Source organism: Hylaeus anthracinus, unplaced genomic scaffold, assembly GCF_026225885.1.
Source record: "Hylaeus anthracinus isolate JK02 unplaced genomic scaffold, UHH_iyHylAnth1.0_haploid 0, whole genome shotgun sequence".
Taxonomy (NCBI): Eukaryota; Metazoa; Arthropoda; class Insecta; order Hymenoptera; family Colletidae; genus Hylaeus; species Hylaeus anthracinus.
The window spans coordinates 11,730,889-11,752,490 of record NW_026533254.1 but is presented as its reverse complement, the minus strand read 5'-3'; the positions used below and the strand labels follow the sequence as shown (position 1 = coordinate 11,752,490).

At 43.2% G+C, this 21,602-nt stretch overlaps 1 protein-coding gene across 22 annotated transcripts in view; it reads left to right on the top strand.

The window, feature by feature from the left end:
• The window catches only part of LOC128895083 (glutamate-gated chloride channel alpha), a 116,307-nt gene extending 95,255 nt beyond the window's left edge, over window positions 1-21,052 (top strand). For 4 of the 22 annotated variants that reach the window (XM_054157336.1, XM_054157407.1, XM_054157391.1 and 1 more), the window contains 5 exons: window positions 3,338-3,490; window positions 4,334-4,548; window positions 8,221-8,271; window positions 15,647-15,772; window positions 16,899-21,052. In XM_054157336.1, coding sequence (XP_054013311.1) covers window positions 3,338-3,490; window positions 4,334-4,548; window positions 8,221-8,271; window positions 15,647-15,772; window positions 16,899-17,045 — 692 coding nt within the window. In that variant the 3' untranslated portion in view covers window positions 17,046-21,052. The remainder of the gene's footprint in view (window positions 1-3,337; window positions 3,491-4,333; window positions 4,549-8,220; window positions 8,272-15,646; window positions 15,773-16,898) is intronic. The other 18 variants (XM_054157390.1, XM_054157435.1, XM_054157426.1 and 15 more) reach the window with 7 other exon arrangements.
• The last annotated feature ends 550 nt before the right edge of the window (window positions 21,053-21,602 follow it).

Sequence of the window (21,602 nt, the reverse complement as noted above, 5' to 3'; positions counted from 1 at the left end):
TCGCGTTTTATCTTCTAAGAAATATTCCCAGGGCGAGCGATACAAACGAACGGGTTTTTAGAAATATTTCATTTCGTCTGGATCGTCGGGGACTTCCGTGGACGAGGAATTTTTAAATTCCGAATTTTAAAAGATTCGTCGAGCGGAAATATGCGAATCGTTGGTGCAGAGGGTCGAAGTACCGACGTTACCGATCGCGACTTCGCCGAGCGATTAAAGTGTTCAGGGTTAATTATTTCCGCGTCACCTTGCAGTACGTAGGATTAGAGAAAAAGGAGGCGTCGTTTACTCGCTCGACGAAACGTCGCTATAGAACGTTACAAAAGATTAGCATTCCGACAGTATGTAAATCGTATAAGCGTTAGAACCCCAACCAGACACGTTATTCCCGTCTACAGTTATTTTTTACCGGATGTGGTTCGAATCTTGGCAAACGTTTGTTTCATTCATTTCGCCTACGCTTCGCTTCTGCTTCATTATATTCCCAGGTGTTGTTCGTTTTTCTTTTTTCTATGTATGTACGCATATGTTACAGCGAAAACGTGAAGTACAGCGAACGTCAGAGTCGCATCAAAATTATCTCGAATAACTTTTTGTTCGCTGGGTTTCCTATCTCTCTGTTCTTTAAATTTCGTTTGTTATTCGAATGGAGAAGACTACGGCGGAGGTATACATATAATGTACCAGAGACTTCGAAGATATACATATATCCGTTTCCGCTGTAACGTATATACAGTACAACGATGGAGAATTCTACGAGTTCATTCGATCGTCGAGATTTATTTTCTGTTGCACACGTCACCAATTCTTCCACCATTTTCTCAGTAAACGATTCAACCTGCGGAGCGATATCGACGATTTCTATTAACACTTAACCGTCCGTCCATTTCGGATGACTCCTCTTCAGCCTGCCACCAGCCAATTTTGCCCAGCGCGGCGTACACGGTACGATATCCTAAAAGCAATTACACGTCGAAAACAATTTCGATAGAAAAATTGTGTGTTTTTGAGCGACGGATGATCGAAATGTTACTCAAAACGCGAGCAAAAATGCCATCGTCCCAATGGTGCTCCGATTAAACTAGATCGAATGGAATTCTTATCGGTGTCTCTTCCGTGAGAAATTAAACCGCGCATTTCATCTAAACAAATTCTTAAAACAGAATCACGAATTACATTCTATCGTTATCGTCACCTATTTTCGTGCAAGAACGATCGTGCGGACGGTTAAGTGTTATAGGCCAATAAATAGTGCATTTTTGTGTGACAAAAATAGTAACAGCAAACCGATTGTACAATTACATAAAAGGAGATCCGTAGATCAATAGGTATATGTTTTTCCAACTCCCGACTCTGTTCCGTGTTCTTGTTATTTACAATTTAACGTCTCGAACGTCTCGATCGGATCATGAGAAACGGAAAAAATCTGGAAAACCGGAAAATTCGGCGTTCTTTCCAAAATTCGTATCTCCGTTATTTTTTAAACTGAAGCGCTGGCCTTTTGGGACCAGGTAGTGATATTTTCCCAAATTGATTGATCCCAGATTGATTGATTGATATGTTCCCAAAAGGCCAGCGCTTCAGTTTAAAAAAATGGCGGAGATACGAATTTTGGAAAAAACACCGAATTTTCCGTTTTTCCAGATTTATCTCCGTTCTTTATCCGATCGAGACGTTCGAGGTCTCATTCTGTAGGTATTTTCATCACCTACATTTGATCTCATTGCAGCATTGATATTGCTGCATTAGTTTAAAATTTATAAGACGACAATAATCACGATTTTTTGGCATTAAATTGTAAATAACAAGAAAACGGAACAGAGTTGGGAGTGGAAAACATGTACCTATTGATCTACGGATCTACTTTTATGTAATTGCACAATCGGTTTGCTGTTACTATTTTTGTCACAAAAACGCTGTTTTAATTCTCTACCGATTGGTCCATTACCGCGTCGCCGTATATCGCGCAAACGGATTCCCATCGTTTCGAATCGTTCCCGAGCAGCGGGTATTTCTGTTTAGGGTCTGGGCAAAGTTTGGTAGCGTCGAGTAACGTCATCAAGAAAGTTGTATTTTGGATCGAGCTCGAGAAACCCCGTTTCACGAACGTAGCCCTCGTATTATCCGATTGCGACGCTCCCCTCTCCCTCGAACTCTCTCAACCCCTTAGAACCGGGCACGGGCAACCTTTCCTGATTCGAGGGCGAAATTATCATTCCGTCTCCACAGCCACAGTGTTTCTCGCGAGTCGTGCGACGTTGGTTTAACGCGATTTACCGGAACACGTCGCGATTTCACCGAACCCGAATTGGACGAACGCGAGCAGGGGGTTGCCCATATGTGCCCTAGACGTTCGCGCGTCGTATAGTATAGTATCCAGCTCGGCTTGAAACGCTTTCGCAAATGTGGAGCTTCGTTGCGGAAAGTTGGCGACACGACTGGTGCCCTCTTGTTCCTTCTCTGGTCTTGATTCTGTTTTTCCTTTCTTCTTCTTCTTCTTCTTCTTCTTTTTTCATTTCTTTTTTCCTCTCGCAAGCTGATCCCCCTCCGCAAGGAGATGCCACAGAAATATCAATGTTGCCGCACCGACGGCACTTTGGAGTCGTAATTTCGTAAACGGGACTCTCTGTTTGCCTAAGGAAAGTAGAACGAGGCATCCTTTCAAGAGTGCCGGAGTATCTACCCCGACGCAGGGGTGAAACGAGCCCTGCTCTTAACAGTCGTTACGACGCGAATACTCGACGATACTTTCGCTGGAACGAGACGGATGTATTTATCGTCGTTATGGTCTTGATCGGTGGCTCCTTTAGCCTCTGGTAACGCGTTCCTTGTCTGTACGATTTCTTTTCTAAAAGAAAATTATTTATTTTGTCAAAGAAACATGCAACCCATCGTGAAAGCATCTACGTGTTAATTATCTCAAGCTGCTTTAACAATTTACCAGATGTCCTTCCTGGACAAATTGTAAAGTACATAGATCAAAAAAAAAAAAAAAAATATTTTATCAGAAACGCTGACGTCGTTGCACTTCTTGTTTCGATTTCATTTCTATTGGATCGCAGATTTAGCGGTACTTAGTGAAACATAACGATACTAATGTCTCGTTTTGCATAGATGCATATAATCCGCGTAGACTATGACGATGTTAAATATATCTTCGCGAGCAGTCGTTCCAATTCTTATTCGGAATAAAACAGAACTCGACAAGGACGCCGTCTGCTTCGATTGATTTCTCGATAACCAGAAACCGCTTTTTTAATTCCCGGGTGATATTACCTGCTCGCTCGCCGCGTCGACGGTGAGACGCCAATTATAATACGGATGTAATGCATGCTAGGTAACTACAGCTGCCTGAAGGTGGATCTGATTTTCACGCGAGATCGTGCCTTCTACTTCACGACGGTCTTCATCCCGGGAATTATTCTGGTGACCAGCTCCTTCATTACCTTCTGGCTCGAATGGAACGCCGTCCCAGCCCGAGTAATGATCGGTAAGACTTTCTCGTCTTCTTCCGAAATCGCAGAAATGGGACACCTTGTACGTAGCGGACTAATAGAGAGCCTCGCGAAAATCAAGAAGGCGTGCGCCGTCTTGAAAATCTTTCTCACCTCCTCGTTGCTTGACTTTTTAATAAGACACCGTCGAAAAGGAAAAAATATATTTTCACCTGCGAATCCCCTTGAGAAATAACACGGCGTTAAAATTGCACGAAAGCATAAAGCTGCAGACGGAGTAGCAACCTCTTCCCGTGCGGCTCTCGGGCTGTTCGGCGAGTAGCTAGATACCGCATTAACCCTTAAACGCTTTGAGTTTCAAATTTGACACCAGACCTTTTAAATCGAATTGTAATTGGTTTGTTTTTAATATTTGGCTGTATGTATGTTACCATTGCATACTGTTCTTTCGAACGAAAGTTAAAGAAATGAACGTCAGCTGTAAAAATTGTTCAAACAATAAATAGATTGATATCAGGTTGTCCAGAAAGTTCGTGGCAATTTCTAAGAAAGATTCAAAAACACGTATGAATTTTAATATATATTTATTGAATTACATAGGTGTCATTTTGTTCCACAACCTTTCCACCTTTTAAGGGATGTATGCACGTTATTTGTTTTCAACCACTTCGATATATTCAGACCTGTACCAAAAATCGACATGGACTTTCCGGACAACCTAATATTTTTTTTTTTTTTTTTAATTTAATTCGGAAAGCCAGGCTTCTAAGGGTTAACGCGAGAGAAAGGGATGATCCTAGTAGAGTCAACTCTCGATCTCAGTTGTTCGTAGAGACGAATACTTTGCACCTAAAATGTACAATTTCGCTTGTTCGCAGGTGTGACGACGATGCTCAATTTCTTCACGACGTCGAACGGTTTCCGGTCAACGTTGCCCGTCGTGTCGAATCTGACTGCCATGAACGTGTGGGACGGCGTGTGCATGTGCTTCATCTACGCCAGCCTGCTAGAGTTCGTCTGCGTGAACTACGTCGGTCGCAAACGACCGATGCACAACGTCGTCTATCGTCCCGGAGAGAATCCCGTCACCCAGGTACTTTTGCGACGCAACGCCGACGACAACACCAAACGACTGACCTATTCTCACGACCGATAGGACTTTTGTCGTTCAAGCAATCGCACGAGAAGCGCTAGAGATTCTTATACAAACGTTAACGATTCGAAATGGGGGTACCAATGATAGACAGATCCTTCGAGTTAACCGTTTGCACTCGAGATGTAACTCTCAGTCACTATCAGGTTTTCTTTAGGTTTAATTTCTTTGGAAGCCGAAGTGTCAATAAAATGATTGTCGTTGAGGCAAATGTGACCTGATTCTCAAATCTCAAATTAGAGATCTCAATAAAAGTCAATAGAATTAGAAATCAATAAAATCTTAGCATTCGTGGCAATAGAATTCTAAGAAAGCATCTCGAGTTACTAAAAGATACCAGAAAAAAAGGCCTCGAGTGCAAAGAGTTAAAAATCTATCACCCACGGGCTCCTCGTGACATCCAGATTGGAAACCGTGTCATCGAAATGGCGCTCGCCTAAAACAAATCCGTCGACGTCGATGGGATTGATGAGATTGAAAAATCGATCCCGAATCGCAAGTCGTACAAAGTAAGATTCGACATCGTCCATATTCTCGGCCGTCGACGCGCGCGCTCTTCTCTGCGTTGCTTGAACAAGAGCATCTTCGACGAACGTCAAAACGAGAGCAACGCGTGTCGCGAGCGATTCTGCTCGGGGATGAACTCCGGGTAGCTTCGAGAAACTCTCGAGTAGAAACGACGCGAAACGCGACGCTTTTCTTGTACCTAGACGGACGACATTACACTCACAATAGTTGGTCACAGTATCTTCCGTTCTACGACACAGTCGACACCAAGTGTGTGTTCTTTAAGAATGATCGAGCACCTGTTTGTGCAGAAATTGAAATTTCATTTATTTTTTTTTTTCCATGTGCGACGCAGGAGTGAGCAAACCGGTCGCAAACGTTGGAACCGCGTCGTTTCCGCGATCGAGATCGGCGCGAAACGACCCGGAGTATCGATGTTGCGCGGAACGCGTTCCGCGGAGAAAGGTTTGCCCACTTCCGTCGAGATCTCTCCGCTAATGCATTTCTACTTCGCTCCTGTAATCCCCGAACGCGTCGAACGCGCCCTCGTTTTTCGACAAGGCACGATATCATTCGGGAAAGAATCGGTCATACGAGAAACGGTTCGCCAGCCTGGAAAGAAGGTCGTCGATCGTAGAAAATTCTCATTTTCGGAAGAAAAGCCCTTGGAAGTTATGCGAGGCGAGACACTAGCATCGCCTGCGGCTCACGGAGATCACGGAAATCGTACGGTCCATCTCCCCATCTCGTTTCACGGGCACGTAGCTAACGCATCTGTCTCGACTGCGGTGCAGCGCTTACGCTACGTAAAAGTACGCCTTTGATCAAAGTTTAAATACGAATTCATCTCTCTTTCATCTTCATAGCGGGTTAAGAGCGTCAGAAATTTATGACGCAACCGTAAAGCTGTGTTTCTCCTCGTGACGCAAACAGAGCTTTTCTTCTGAAAATTTTAGGCTACGAAAAATCCATAGTATTGCCAGGTAAAAGAAAACCGCGTAAACTGCGAGGCGAACGCACTAAAAATTGCCCGTACGCAACGTGTTTCTTCGGACCAACGATTAGAATCATGGATTCTTCCGTGCCTCTTCTTTCTTCGCGCGCTCGCATGAGGGGGAACTGTTTAAAACGCGTTACATCGAGTAATCGCTGAAATTAATTTTAATTGTCGCGATCGCATCGTGCACATCTGAACTCGTTGGCGTGAACATTGCACAGACACGGTATGGTTTGTTACTTAACAATCGCTGCATCTCTCGAGATTAAGCCTATGTCTATATAGTTTCTTTCGATTGTCTCTTTCTTCCCGTAAGGACTCTCACGATTTCTTTCTTCCCGATCTCGGACAATAACGTCGCCGAGAATCGTGTCAGCAACACGTTTTACAAGTACGAACGTTCTCGGTGAACCAACTATCGTATCGCGTTCACCGAATAACAGTGCGAACGCTTGGTTCGACGACTTCGAGCTACGCGAAGCAATTAATCCAGAGTGTCCCGAGAATTTTCCGTACTCTGGTCAGGCTCGACCGAGGCTGCAGTATTTGCATGTCTCCAACAGTTTCACTCTCTTTGACCCCCCCCCCCTTCTTTTTCTCTGTACAATCTTCTCTATTTGCTCTTTTTTATCCTTGCAATTTTGTAACCCGAACAAAGCGAATATATATATATATACTTGTTCCTGTTTCACGGATACCGTCGCACCGTTGTATCCGAAAGTTTTACCGTTTCACAGACCAATTTTCTATTTTTCGCGCGTGTCTGCGCGTTACGATCGCGATCCGCTCGATCTTTGGATCTCTCGCAGTACAGTTTCGAACGCGACGAGCGTTAAACCCTTCGTGTCCATCGTATCGCTTTCGATGCGCGAGTTTCAGACTATTTGTATTATTGTCACGATATCAGCTGTATTTTTTTTTTATTTTTTTTTTTTTTGTATATAGCGATCTGTGCGGTTTTCCGATGAATGAAAAGAAACAATAGAAAGTTACGTGTCGGGTGTTCGTAGATGTATGCGGAAATCGTGACGAAATGAAAATCAAAGAGTGATTAGTTTTGATTCTCAAGTAAATTTGACCAGCAAGTAAAATAAATTAAGTTGTAAGTAGTATTTGCTGTGCATACGTGCGGGCAGGAAGGGGTTAACGGTCGGTGAACGGGAATATCGACGGTCGTAACGCGCGTACGCGCAAGCTAGCGGTGATGCCAACGATCGTAGAACCATTTTACCTCTTTCTTTATTTGTGGTTCGCTCGCGATCACGAGGAAATACTGCCGACCGTATCGCCACCGTTGCTGCTCCGCTGGCAGATTGTATTGTGTTTGTGTTCCTTGCATGTACAATTTGTCGAGAGTTGTCGTGAAAACGAGGAAAAAGCCTAACCATCGAGGAGCAAGGCTACCGCAACGAATCGGATTTTTCTCCATCGAATCGGAGAGAAGGAAATGGATCCGACGTTGTTTCGCGCGACAAAATTCGATTCCACGTTTCCGAGATCGCTTTCTTCCGCGCTCTACCGCGTGTACTTTTCGAGGAACCATTTTATATATCCGTTTTATCCGTCCGAATCTTTTCTCGATCGCTAGGATCCAGAGCTGGGCAGAATTTTACTCGATTAACGCGCGACTAAGAACTCTGTACGGTGCTTCGTTCGTCTGAGCTATCGTTCGTTCAATGGAAAGCTGAACGAAATAATTTGCGTGCACGATTTTAGATCGAAATACTTGCCTCGATGAAAACAAAATTTTGCCCATCTGCGGTAGGAGCCGCGAAGCTTCGGGGGCGAAAGTAGTCGAAAGTAGTCGAAAGCGCTTTCGAGTAACGTCCCGACCGCACGGTACCGAGGATAGCGAAAACGTACCGGGAAAGTCGAGCGAAAAAAGAGGTACGATAAGGGAACAGAGAACAAATGATGCAAAAAAAAAACCGTGAAAAATTACGAAAAAAAAAAATGAGAGACAGCAGAAAAAGAAATTGCTGACGATAAGGGGAAAGACAAACACGTTGTTACACACACACACATACACACACACACGATTAGTAAGAATCTGGTTGGTGGAAATGTTGGTGAGTAAGTCTCTTTGTTTGGTGTCTGTGATGTTGCAGCGGCTCCCAGCGGTCCTCAGCAGGATAGGGATAATATTGGCCAGCCCCTTGGTAAGACCCCCCATAGCATTAGGGCGCGGTCACGACTTCGCGCGTTATCCGAAAACCCATCTGCTTTCTATTCGATCGGTGCTTCGACTCAATCTCGTTTCGTTATCCGTCGAGGAGGAACGATCACAGGCCTGCACTTGGCAACTCTCGTAGGTTTCGCCACTCTTTTCAAACGACGCTGTCTCTAACTACACAGTCTATGGTAAACCAGATACCTTAACCATCTGCCTGGCCAAGTTCGAAACGAGTAGAGAAACTTACGGGTACTCCTAGGTACATTTTGCTGGTGTACAAGCAGTACACGTGACTTCCAAACGTATCGAAACAATTTTCGGCTCTGTTTCGGATGGGAAAACCAAAGAGAATTACGATTTCAATTGGATACTGTGAGCACAAAAGTTTCAACGATAGCGCACGCGGAAACGTCTGCTTAAGCTAGCCCCTCACTTACATAAAATTTAAGAAAAAAAATTACATGATAATGCGCCATTTATGCGCTTTTCAAATCCGTAAGAAACAAAATTTTGCGCTCGCTCCGTTTAATGCAAAAAAAATTTATTAGCGCATAAATAGCTCATTATTACGTAATTTTTTCCTTAAATTTTATGTGAGTGGGGGAGGGGGGGGCTAGCTAGGCAGACGTCACGCGGAAGAAAGATGAAACCTACAAGTAGTATAGGCCCGTATTTGGTCAGACGTTTCAATCGGTGCGTCTCGCGACTAACAGGGATCGCGTAGTTTGTTACGCGCCAGATTTTACGTCAGATTCGAATCTTTGCACACAAATGGACCACCGAACAATATTAGTCCGATGCGTTTTCTATCTCGCGATCTTTAAAATTGTCGAGTACAACAAACGAATACGTGTCCAATAATTTTTCAGCGCTCCACCTTGAATAACGTTCCTACGTTATCTTTGTATCGTTTTACGGTGATTCCACGTTTATTCGAGATTCCCTTCTCCGAATCGAGAACCGAAAATTGAACTGTCCGGAAAGGATTGAACGCCGCCACGGTCTCCTCGACGGTATCGAACGACGCTCGAGTAACCATTTTCGTTGTTCCGCGTCTCCTCTCTTTATCTCGATCTTCCTGTTCCGGGGCAAACGTTTCGCAAAAGGGTGCGCACGTGCAAGGTCTTAACCGCGTCCTGACGAACCACACGAACCACACACATCTACGCCTACAACTGTACACGTACAGACACACATACACACACGCGCGCGCGCGCGCTCACACGTCGTAACACGGACACACAATTATTCTCTCGCTGTCGTTCGAGAGAACAGAAAAATCCTTTATCTTTCTCTGGCCCTCCTTCGCTGTGCATTTTATCGAGGATACCGAGCGGGATGTTCCGACGAAATTCTAAGTTAAATTTCGTCCGCGGATAGACGGATCCATTCGGATTTCTCCGAGTTTCATTCCTTCTTTTCTCACCTCTTTTTTCGAGCCTTGCGTCGAACGAAAAGTGCGACGGAGAAATATCTGAAAAGGAAAAAAAACTTCGCGATCGCTTCCCGTTGGCGATCGAGCGACGGTCTTCGGGGACGAATAGTTTCGATCTCGATTCAGTTTCGGAACTCGAAACGCAACGAACGACCCAACCGTCGCGTTCGATGAAACGTGCGATTCGAATTTCTCCGAGGATATTTGAAATTTCCGAAGTTCGCAACGAGAAGGAACATCCCTCTCGAGCCCCTGTCGAATTCTACCCCTACTTATTATACTCTCCTCGCCTGTGCTCATGCCGTCTCTCTGTTTCTATCCTTCTCTCTCGCTCTCTTTCTCCTCCACCGTCCGACTCTGTCACTAGTCACACTCTCTGTCCCTAGTAGATATTAGTCTCTGTTTTCGTACTCCTCAAACGGCGCATGATAAAGTGCATGGATTCGCGAGCGACGCAACTGCAATAAAACGCTTCCGCAGGGTGCCGCAAAATTCTCTCCGCGCGATCCCCTCTAGATCGCGGCGTTCCGTTTCGTTTTCGTAAATCTGTCGTTACGTTTTCGCGATAATTTCCAGAACCGACGACGAATTTTGCGAGCAACCTGCACAGAGAAAAGGTAGACGTACGAAATAGCTCAGCCAACGATGCCTGCGCCTGCTAGATTCTTCTGCTCGTTTCTATCTCGTCGAGACGTGACTTGGATTTACAGGATACGGGCTTGATGGCCGCAAATCCGCGACGGAACGAAGGGAACGCGACCGACCGGTCCTTTTTCACCGGGAGATCAGATCCAAATGGGATTTGCGGAATTCGTATACGTGTCGGGATACTCGCGCGGAACGGAATATTAATTTGGGGGATATATTCGAAGAAACAGGGAATGGTTTCTCGCTAGTGAGATAAGATTAAGAGCGTTTATGGTTAGTTTGATATTCGCTGCCTTGAAGTAGCTTCGTAACTGGTGTAAATCCAAGTGATTGTGTCGCTGCGTGCATGGATCCGCATTTTGTATCGATGACGGAGATTCGTTCGACTGTACGTATTACGCATGAGACGCATGCGATGCATGAACAATGGTAACTTGCGCGCACGATGCATGTTGTACGTCGGGGTGATACTTTGTTCGACCAACACTGTACCTTGTTGCCTCGACGGGGCTGCCGATTCTTTTGGTTCCGCCTCGCGGACATGCGCGGAATCCGCGTCTCAATAGGGGCGGCTACTCTCGAGGTCGTTGAAAATTATACTGTACGCCATACGTATACAGAATCACTCTAACATTTTCCGATTCTATACGTTACGATCTCACGAATTTAAGCAAGGTTCAGTTAAAATATTCGAGTTAAAAGCGATGTCCGTGTTGGAGTGTTTGGCACCTCTCGAATTCGGAGGAAAAATCTATAGGTTTGATAGAATGTATTTGTCTGCGGGCAATTTGCGAGGCATTTACTTTGATATCTCAAGTTGATGGTGCTACCAATCGTCCAAGCAATAATTATCATTATATATAAATTATCAGAGCCATTATATATAATTGAGCTGTTATATTTGAAAGTTGAAGAAGTCCACTTCTATATATAAAAAAAAAAAAAAAAAAAAAAAAAAATGCTTTCTCTTCATATTTATTGATGTATACTCAATGGAGTACGATTTTTTCATAAAGTAAACGAGAGAATTTTGGTTATAAGAAAATTGAAAAAAATTTTTTTTTTTTAAGTGGAATAAGTCCGTTCCTAATAACAAGAGAGAAATACAACGATACGATGAGTTTACTGCTTTACATACCACTTATTTATCACGAATAATTCACTATGCCAACTGTAAAGGAGAAATAAGTTTAAAATTTAATCTTTCTTTTATTTTTAGTTATCTTAACGAAGTAATTTACTATTTCACACTTGTTTATTTATATCATCTTTTTAATATGAGTGAAATTAATTCTTAATATACTTGGTTACACGTGTACATATACATGTCTTCGTTATAATTATCATTATTTACATGAAAAAATCCATTTCAGTGAGGCTAATGTCTAGAAAAGTATCGACATAAATTTCCTCTTGTTTTTATTTTTTATAATATGTTATTTTTGAAAGTGGTATGAATCCATTTGGAGCTAAAAAGATCGTTTATTTTTAAAATAATTACTATTTTATAATAAAATTTAAAAGTTGTCGAAAACGTTCGCCAATAATATCTTCAAATTAATTCAAATGCAAACCTTCAAATATCTCGATACATGAAAAAATGGACTTACTCCATTTTCAAATGAAACACCTCAATTAAAAGCGTAACGTAAGTTACCTGTACGTCATCTCGTGTAAGAACTAAAATTATTACGTGAAACGTCGCTATATCGCATCCTGAAACGTCACACTCACCCGCAAGGTGTTAATTCGTATCGCAACGTATAGGACTCGTAAAATTTAGGTTGATTCTATGGTTATGACGCACAGCGTATTTCCGTCCGACGTCAGGACATTAACGCTTGTTAACGTTGCGCTTGTTCGCGACGAGGCTTCCGAATATAAATCGTCCTTCTTCTATTTGCGTTTCGATGTCGCTTGATCGCTCACGTTTGCAACACGTAACACGGATGGAGATCGGTAAAAGCGATTACTCGAGTCGCAATTTGCCCGCGTCGCTCGCGGATCGAAGGATCGAAGTAGCGAATAGTAGCAGAAGCCGGTGCACTTGGGCGATTATGGGATCGATCCGATGCCCAATGCACGACGGAAGCCTTTTCTGCGGTTTACGCTTTGCTCGAGTAAAGAGTTGATTTGCCGAGATATTTGAGTAGCGATCGAGTACTGCCGACCACAGTTGGTCGATTGACGGCTAATTTCGTTGGATTGATTATCGATCTCAGACCTAATCGTACCCTAACTCAGCGTGGCGCGTCCTGAACCCTGCGTTAGGCGAGGTTAGGCCTGGGCTGAGTCTGCACCGGTGCAACAGTGCGTCATTCGACCATTTGATTCATCCACGGGTCGAAGTAGATGCATCGACACTTTGATCAAAAATTGCCCGACGCTTCTATCAGCTTGCGTACTTTGATTCGCGGACGGCGCTTTTCTTTTCAACGGAAAATCGGTTTTCGTCGAGTCGTGTCAACTGTTCATCGAGAGATCGAACGAAGAACAATTATACTTTGTTTTTCTCGATAGATTCAGAGGCACTCGTTGACAACGTAGGCGGGTTCGCAGATGAAATCACTTCTTTTTACCGAAATTCATCGAAAGGTGAACGAACTATAGAGCATTCACGGGGGTTTGAGACTAAAAGGGTCCGTTACAACAACGATAAATCACGTTCCAAAATGGCCGTTCGCGATCGCTGGTTAATACTATAAATCCATTCTCGGTAACGAATATAAACATGCATTAACGATTACGAGTAGCGCGTTAGAAGACAGCCATCGCGCGGTTATGGGTCGTTTCATTCTCGCTATTCATTCGATGTTTAATTACGTTTCTTTAGCCTTATTCGCGAGTAACGTTGAGCCGTAATTAGTCGCGATATATATATATATATATATATATATATATATATATATATATATATACATTTTAACAAATATATATATAATATATATAATATATATATATATATATTACTTTTTAACAAATATATATATAACGTATTATATATCATGCCTTGACTGTGATACCAACAATCGCTTTTTGCCATGGAACTTACCCCGATTAAAGCTTGACATGTAGCATAAGCCTGACATTAAATACCTTTCTCAAAATGCAATCGGTACGGGGATCCTCTTTATCGGTCGCCCAGTTTAATGGAAGCGTTTCACTTTCGGAAGAGCAATTAACGTAATTGCGTCGCTAATCGACGGTGCCTCGCGGCGATTAATTTATCAAAATCGTAAAAGCGACGACGCAACTCCGAAAACACGTAACGATCGTTGATCAGAGCTAGGAAAGAATCTTCTATCGTTAACGCTTTCTCTAAAATCAATGACTCGAGACATCGAAGTTGAATCTTAAAATCATTAAACTGCGCGACGATCACGTAAGAGATCCTTGATCGAAAGACCTCGAGTATCATTTCGCGGGGGAACCTGTGCCCGAGAAAGTCATCGTCGAAGCGACGACTTAGAAATGTACAGTTGTCATAGGAGAGAGTGGATATGTTGGCATCGGGATCGAGCGGAGGTCGTCGACGATCAAACGAGAACTTCCGTTCTTTCGATGAATCGATAATCACTTTTTCGGCAAACGTTCGAATCCGATGCGTGACAACGTAAAACGTAGATTGTTATACGGCATGTGATTCGTAAGTTATACGCAGAGGCACGAAAGTGTTGATCGATATACATACGACGTGTGTATGTTAAGAGAGAAACAACGATTCACTTTTCGACGAACCCGCGAAGAGGAACTCGGATCGAAAATAAGGTCTGCGCGAAACTTGTCGCTTGAAACGGAGACCTCGCGAAGACGACGATTTCACGCGGTTCCTGGTGGTACATGCTCGCTTTTACAGTCGAAATTTCACACGTACGTGTGCCTCGAGTTCGTACCAACAAGATAGAATAGTTTCAGGCTCTTTATTTTCAGCCTATAGTAGCAAACCGCTCGCTTAACACGTTGAACGCCACGTCACCCATATATAGGGATGACGGAGCTTTTCACTGTGGAACTTCAACAATTCATTTTAAGGACTGAGTGTTAATGAAAACGAATCTAGATAGAATTCGTAAATTTGTACAGGGATATAAAAAATTGGTAATACGACAAATGATAGATTCTATAATTCCCAATAGTCTCGAGACAAAATTTTAGTCTTGTACAGATTTCCATGTGAATCAGTGTGGCAATCAACGTGTTAATAGCGTTCGAACTAGCAGGTTTGATAATGTTGATTCTCTTGTCAGAGATATTGTCCGTTACGAGAAATGTATTTTCTTTTTAACGCAAGGGGGACTTCTAGACAAACGTAGGGCCCCCTAAAGGTAAGGTACCCGCTTATAGTTAAACAGTTCTACGAGGAAAGTGTTACTTTAACCTTGGTTCGAGGCTAATTAATCGTGGGTGATTTTCTTTAATTCGTAATCCGCAGTCTATGCCGTGTATTATCATTTTTTTTCTGCTTATCTGTAACATTTGCTTGCTCGTTGGGCGTGGAAGAGGGTACGAGAGCTTGCGATAACACGCATGTCTCTTTGAAACAGTGTTTCTCACTCTGTAATACTAGTTTGATCGTCAAGAAACAACGTCGTGCATTAAATTCAATTAAATTCGTTAAATTCAAGTTCGTCTGGTGAAACGTAATCAGGATTTTTCTCGAATTTTCTCCGGTATTCATTTAGTAAGCAAAGTCTGAGAAACACTAGAAAGTTTCGTTTTTGCGATAAAGATGCGTGTACCACCAGCGATCGTCGCGTTTCCAATTATGTCGATCGACGCGTTTGCGTGCGAGTTTTCGAAATTCACGCCTGTACAACGTGCAAGCTTGTCCGCCTCGATCAAAGCCTCCATTATCACGCTTGACTTATACGCTTGTCATCTCGAACTCGATCGATTACCATAGAAATCGAACGGATGCCGACCGCGTCCATCCAAACGAAATTTTCCTGAAAACGATTCAACGGAACAGGAAAAGTTCCGGCTGACGAATAATTGTGTAGAATTCGTTTCTCTTCTAAGATCGTGTAACGTTCTATCCCTTTGACTTTCGTTAACTTCGCAACGCGAGATCTTCGTGTTTTGGATTCTCGGCCCAACCAGTGGCCTTTCCTTCCTCGTCGTTTGATCCAATAATCAATCGACGATGTAATAGAGAAACGAAAAGGGAAGGGAAAATTATCGAGAAATCTAGAAACGTTGAAGTTGGTCGAAGGATGGATCGTTGTTTGCACGAATGATCATGAGACTATAAGTTTCTTCTACGGAGACCCTGTCGCAGGGTAAAAAGAAGCGAGAGGGCGGTCCACCAACCGGAGGCACGACAGGACCGAACGAGATCGTGACCTGCACCAACTGTGGACCTAATCCTTGCACGCACACGGCCACCAATGGATGCACCGCCGAGGTATGTTAATTAACCTGTTCCTATCAACCCCGAAACATCTAACCTCGTGATCCTGGGAATCGATACGCGTTATACCAGCAATAGCTCGTTTTCCTCGCGGTGCTATTGTCGTCCCACTCTATTCGTAATTACTGACCACCGAGCTATGGTCCTTCCCGCTCGTATGCGTCTATTCTCCCCCGTTTAGAGCCAATCGAGCCGCCATCGTCGCTGCGTTTGTTTAGCCCTGGGATAACCAAACCCCCAACCGAACCTCCTCGAGTTGCAATCCTCCTTGACACGTTCGTCGCGTGTCACCCATATGTGGGTGACAAGTGTACTTCCACGTGGCCCGAAATATGGGTGACGCTCCTCTTGTTCGAGTTAATAGGACTTTCAGTTGGATTTTTAAACAGAATTTAACCCTTAGGCCGGGGCCACACTATGCGTTTTCGCCGCTGCGGCGAAAGGGGACGCGATACAACCGGAAGGCTACTAGGTCTACAGAAAACTCGGATGTTTCGAGTTGCTCGCGAGTCGAGTCGAACTGAGACTCAGTTTTCGATCCGAGTCGAGTACTCGGAAGAAACGTGCAGCTCGAAGGAACCGAGTAGCTCGAAAGAATTATCCTATTCGGACGTGTGAAAGAAATCGAACGGCTCGAACGATTTAAGTACACATTCAAAGAATGAATGCGTGTGAATTCAGTGAATGTGAATATGTATTCATCGAATGTACTTAAATCGTTCGAGCTGTTCGATTTCCTTCACGCGCCTGAAATGGATAATCCGAGCCGCTTACTTCTGTCCGAGCTACTCGGTTCCTTTGAGCTGCTCGTTTCTTCCGAGTACTCGACTCGGACCGGCCTTTTCCGAGTACTCGAACAGCTCTAAAGGCTACTACATGATACATCGCTGCGATTTTAACTCAGTCAATCTCGCCTGAACTGTCAATACGTCAACATTACCGCGAAGAAATTTTTGAAAATTGCTTGTGTTATGGAAGCCGAATCGCGCTGGGCGACGAACGTGTCAACCCTTTCGATCGATCGAGACTCCTCTCTACGTCGAATCCTACCGACTTCCCTCCACGCGAGGGCAATAGAGCCCTCGCCGAGGAAGGGATATAAATATTTAGTGACGCACAGGTATCCCTGTTCCAGCTGAGGAAAAAGGAGCCACCGCATCCGATAAGAGTGGCAAAGACGATCGACGTGATAGCACGAATCATCTTCCCGGTCGCCTACTTCATGTTCCTCACCTTTTTCTTCATCCACTACAAGGGCTCCTCGTAGACTGGCACCTTGAGGCAACCCGTCGAAAGGACTTTTCGATCGTCGATCGACAAACTCTCTCTGTCGCGATACGCGCGTCCGTTGCGAATACAAAGAAAAAAAAAAAAGAAAAAAAGAAAAACAATCCCACGATCGTTGCTCGATCGTTGACGGTACTTTCGAAGCTATAGTCCGAGGACGGAAGAACCCGGCGCGGACATCGACAGGAAAACGGAAACAAGTTCTTTCAAAGAAGGTCCATCGACGCGAAAGTGCCCTACCAGCGAATCGAAAATAGTATCGGACGATCTCTTCTTCGCTGGACGCAATCGAAACGCCGCGATTGGTCATCGGAACTGTTCCACGAAGGACATAGAAGTGTTTCGAAGTTTGGAATGTCGCGCAAGGGGCGGGGAAAAAGAAACTGTCGAGTCGATGGATTAGCCTCGTCTTCATCTTTTCTCACATGTGATAATTCTTAAAAGCACCCTTTTCCCCGATAAAGGTCGATCCCGAGAGGGTGTGATCGACGACGAACCTAAATACATATACACGCGCGACACTCGAAGGCAGACGGGCGCCAGGGATGAGCAAAATTCTTGTCCAGGTGAACATTTAATATTTATATTATAGAAGGAAGCATCCATTTGGCATCGAATAAACGGAAATTTACAGCGGCCGATCGAGCGATATAATTTACATTCGCGATACATTTATGGCGAAACGTATCTATTGTTTTCGTGTACGTTAATTTCATTGTCCGTTATTCGAATGGAATTTTGCTGATCTCTGAGGGGCGCGCACGCATAGAGGAAAGGGAGAAATAAAAAAGAAAATAAAAAAAATGGACAGATGGAACCAAGCACACGTGACACACGCTTGTTTCTTTACTTTCTCTTCTCTTGTCGGGTAGTCACGCTGTTAATTCGAGGACGCTTTTCTGACGGATTAGCTTGAACGAATCAAATCTATTCGCTTAAGGAACGTGTTATACTTGTTCGTGTAATCTCACTACAAATAGGAGAAGGTCGATGCAAGTGTCGTCCATGAAATCGCTAACTCGTGATTCGCCTTTTACTTAAAGATCGACCTCTTTTTTTCGGTATTCTAATCGATTAAACGGCATCGCGGCAAAACTCGACACGATCGCAGGTTAGCTCTGTATTCCGTAGACCTTTCAAAGAAAAAAAAAAAAAAAATGATAAAAAAGACCGTTTGCTTTTAAACCGAAGGGAGCAGGGGCTGCAATGCATACAATTCCGCTGTACAAAAAGAAATAAATACATATATATATATATATATGTATATATGTATATATATATGATTTATATGATTTATATGTATATGTATATATACATGTATACATATAAATTTGGTTAATCAATCGTCGTTCCATCGAAGCTTTTCGGTAGATATTGCGTATACGTACGTATCACGTGATAATATATATATATATATATATACATATATCAATAAATATATGTATACATATAGATTATCTTTTCTCGATCGTTCAGGGTAGCTTTCGCGCTGATAGCTTTAAGCATTCGTAATACCACCCATACGATCGAAGCAATACCAGGGCTGGGACTACTCGCACAGTTTTTCTCTATTCGTATATCGGAACCTTTCGACGATTTCAGTGACCATTCGTTACTCATTTTATCTCGGATGAATTTGACTTTGACGCCGATATCTTTCGCGTTGCTCGGAAACATCGGTAAGCGCAAAAATATCGTTGCTCCGTTTCACTAGAATACTCGAATGATCGTTGTCGCGAATGTTTATTCGCGGCGTTCGAGGATTTATAAAATATTCGAATAATAAAAATAACTCGCACAGTCTTTAGCCCTAAATACGACGAGAAAACTGAACGAACCTCACGCCTATAGCTCTGAACTACCTTCCTTGGTTTTCTTTCTCGACGAGAAATTCTAACGAAGCAAGACGATAAACGCGCGATGCACAGGGGGTGAAATAAACGTATTACGGGTAAAGCTTGCGATTAGGTCTAACAAAGTACGCTTTGCCCGCGCGAGAAACAACCTAGAAGAACGTAGAGATTAATCGAGAAAATATTAGACGACAGGCGGTTAACAGTTACGCTTCGCGCGGTTCAATTGTAACTTTGAAAGTAATTACGAAACATGGGACGCTGTCTGGAACGGTGGACTTTCAAAAAAAAAAGAAGAAAAAAAAGAAAGAAAAAAAAGAAAAAAAAATAAATAAAAGAGAAAATACCAAACGAACGAACTCTTTACGATCGTAACTCGAGAAAACCGACGTTCGACGTGTTCTCCGAGTAACCCGTGTACCTTTAGAGATATAACTTCTATCGCTATGATACTATCGACGCTGTCGTTATTATTACTATTACTACCACTATTAATATTATTACTATTACTACCGTTACCTATAAGAAAGAAATAATTGTTATTACCATTATATTACTTGATACCGCTGCTACCGTACTACTACTGTATCGTTATTATCGCTACTACTTCTAAACATAGTTCTTATTACGAACTTTCGGAGGAATTGTAACGAGAGCGAGTGGCTGGGAACGAGGCGAATTGTTACGCCACTTCGCTCTTCAGCAATATCAATCGCAGACCAAAGAAACTACAGACTCGATCGCGTGCGTACGAGGGTCTCGAAGACGATCGACAAACGACGATTATGCAATAATAGTCCGAGAGCCCGCGACAGAAACGGGTGACTCATTTCATTACACAAATGAACCTGTTTTCCGAAGATGGTGTATGCCTCCCTAGTTCAGAAATGCTTGGTCTGGCATGAATTCAGTGGTGCAACGCTTCACTATGCCGTGTTATAATAATTCGATTTTTCGCCAAAATCATCACTACTGAAATTTTTAGTGTGCATTGTTGTGATACAAAAGAAAAAAGTTACTGTTATCTCTTACACGTTCGCGACTTTCTAGCGGAGCGATGCGCCGTTTGTGCGCTGCGAGCCTTGGATTCTTTTTATTCTTTAGTAGAAAACAGTGAAATAGCAAACGGATATTTGCAATGAAATTGGGCGAAATTTTATGTCGCGGGCTCTCGGACTGTAAGGTAATCGCGACTGCTATGGCAGAGCTGTCGAACTACCGGAAAGTTGTTCGCGCTACTCGAACTGATCGAACTCGGAGGTGAGCGAAATTCCAAATGACGAGTCAAAGATAGAAATAGGCAACGTTTCTATGTAAATTCTAGTCGAGTAAGAATTAGAACGAACATTTGTCCGATCAAAGTTTCGCCCATCTCTACTCGCAGAGCTCTGCCGTTTAGTCGACCGGGAAGGCTTACCGAGGAAGCGTTCTTCGAGCGAATGATCGAGTGGAAGGGATTTAACGATTTCAGCAAGCTCAATATAAAGTTACACGAAACAAACAAAGAAACAAAAATATGTCCTACGTGTCTAGAGTAATCAGATTCGCATACCTTATAGTTATAACGGTCGCAGGCATAACTCCACCCCGACCCGACGTTTCATTGTAATTTTTGTACAAAAACGAGCTAGCGTTCCAAGCCAGTGCGCATAGAAACGAGGGAAAGGGGGGGGTGGGTGGGGCGCAGACGTATTCGCTTAATTAAATCCAACGTTTTAAAGCGCTTCGCAACTCGTTGTCAACCATTTCTTCATTTAACCGATACGAGAAAGTTTGTTCGAGAAAATGATACGTTTTTATGGTGTCACTGTGGACAATATAATTATACTGTATCCACTATACATTTATTACGATTGTAATTAAGATCGTAGACGATAATCGTACGAATGCCGACGGGCGTCGCAAAAGTAAGCTTCACTTAAGTATGACGCCGTTTTCAAACGAATATATCCAAGGATAACACGTAATATCGACACAACGAATATTGCGTAGAACCGAGTTCGCCGATCAGAAGACGGGAAAAATTCATTCGCCGGGGACGTTTCAATCGTACCGAACGACGGCGCATTATACCGTATAACTGAAAGCAAAATGAAATGTTCAATCTCTATTAAAAAAAAAAAAAAAGCAAAAACAGGACGCAAAAGACGAATATTTATCTCATCGAGGAAAATAATGGGCGCGCCACCGCTTAATTTAAGATCTTTAAAAAGAAATTTCAGTAACATACCACTCAACTCTTTCGAGCACCGAGAAACTTTCTCAAAATTGTATTAATTGTTTAAAAAGTATAATGCGCCTCTGGTACCATGGGAAAGAAGTAAACTTATTACTACATTTTATATGCGTCACCTGCCGCCAGCGAACAAGCTGTCGTTTAGGCGATAGGGAGCGTTTGGTGAATAAATTAATTAATGTCGTTAATATTTAATACTCCACGGACCAAGACACGTAATCCTAACTCTTTAGCGTCATATAATTACTTAGCTGTGCACGTATGCGAGACGGGGCGAGGTTCCTACGAGAACATGTACCCGAATCGTCCTTCGTTTCGCATCGACAAGGTTCTCCAAGCGTGTCCTTGCCGAAAACAAGCACGAAAGCCGCCGCACGATAGTCTCTGCAACTCGAGAGGAAGTGACTCGGCCTCGATGAGGCTTAAAATCACTTAAAAAAGTGATTTG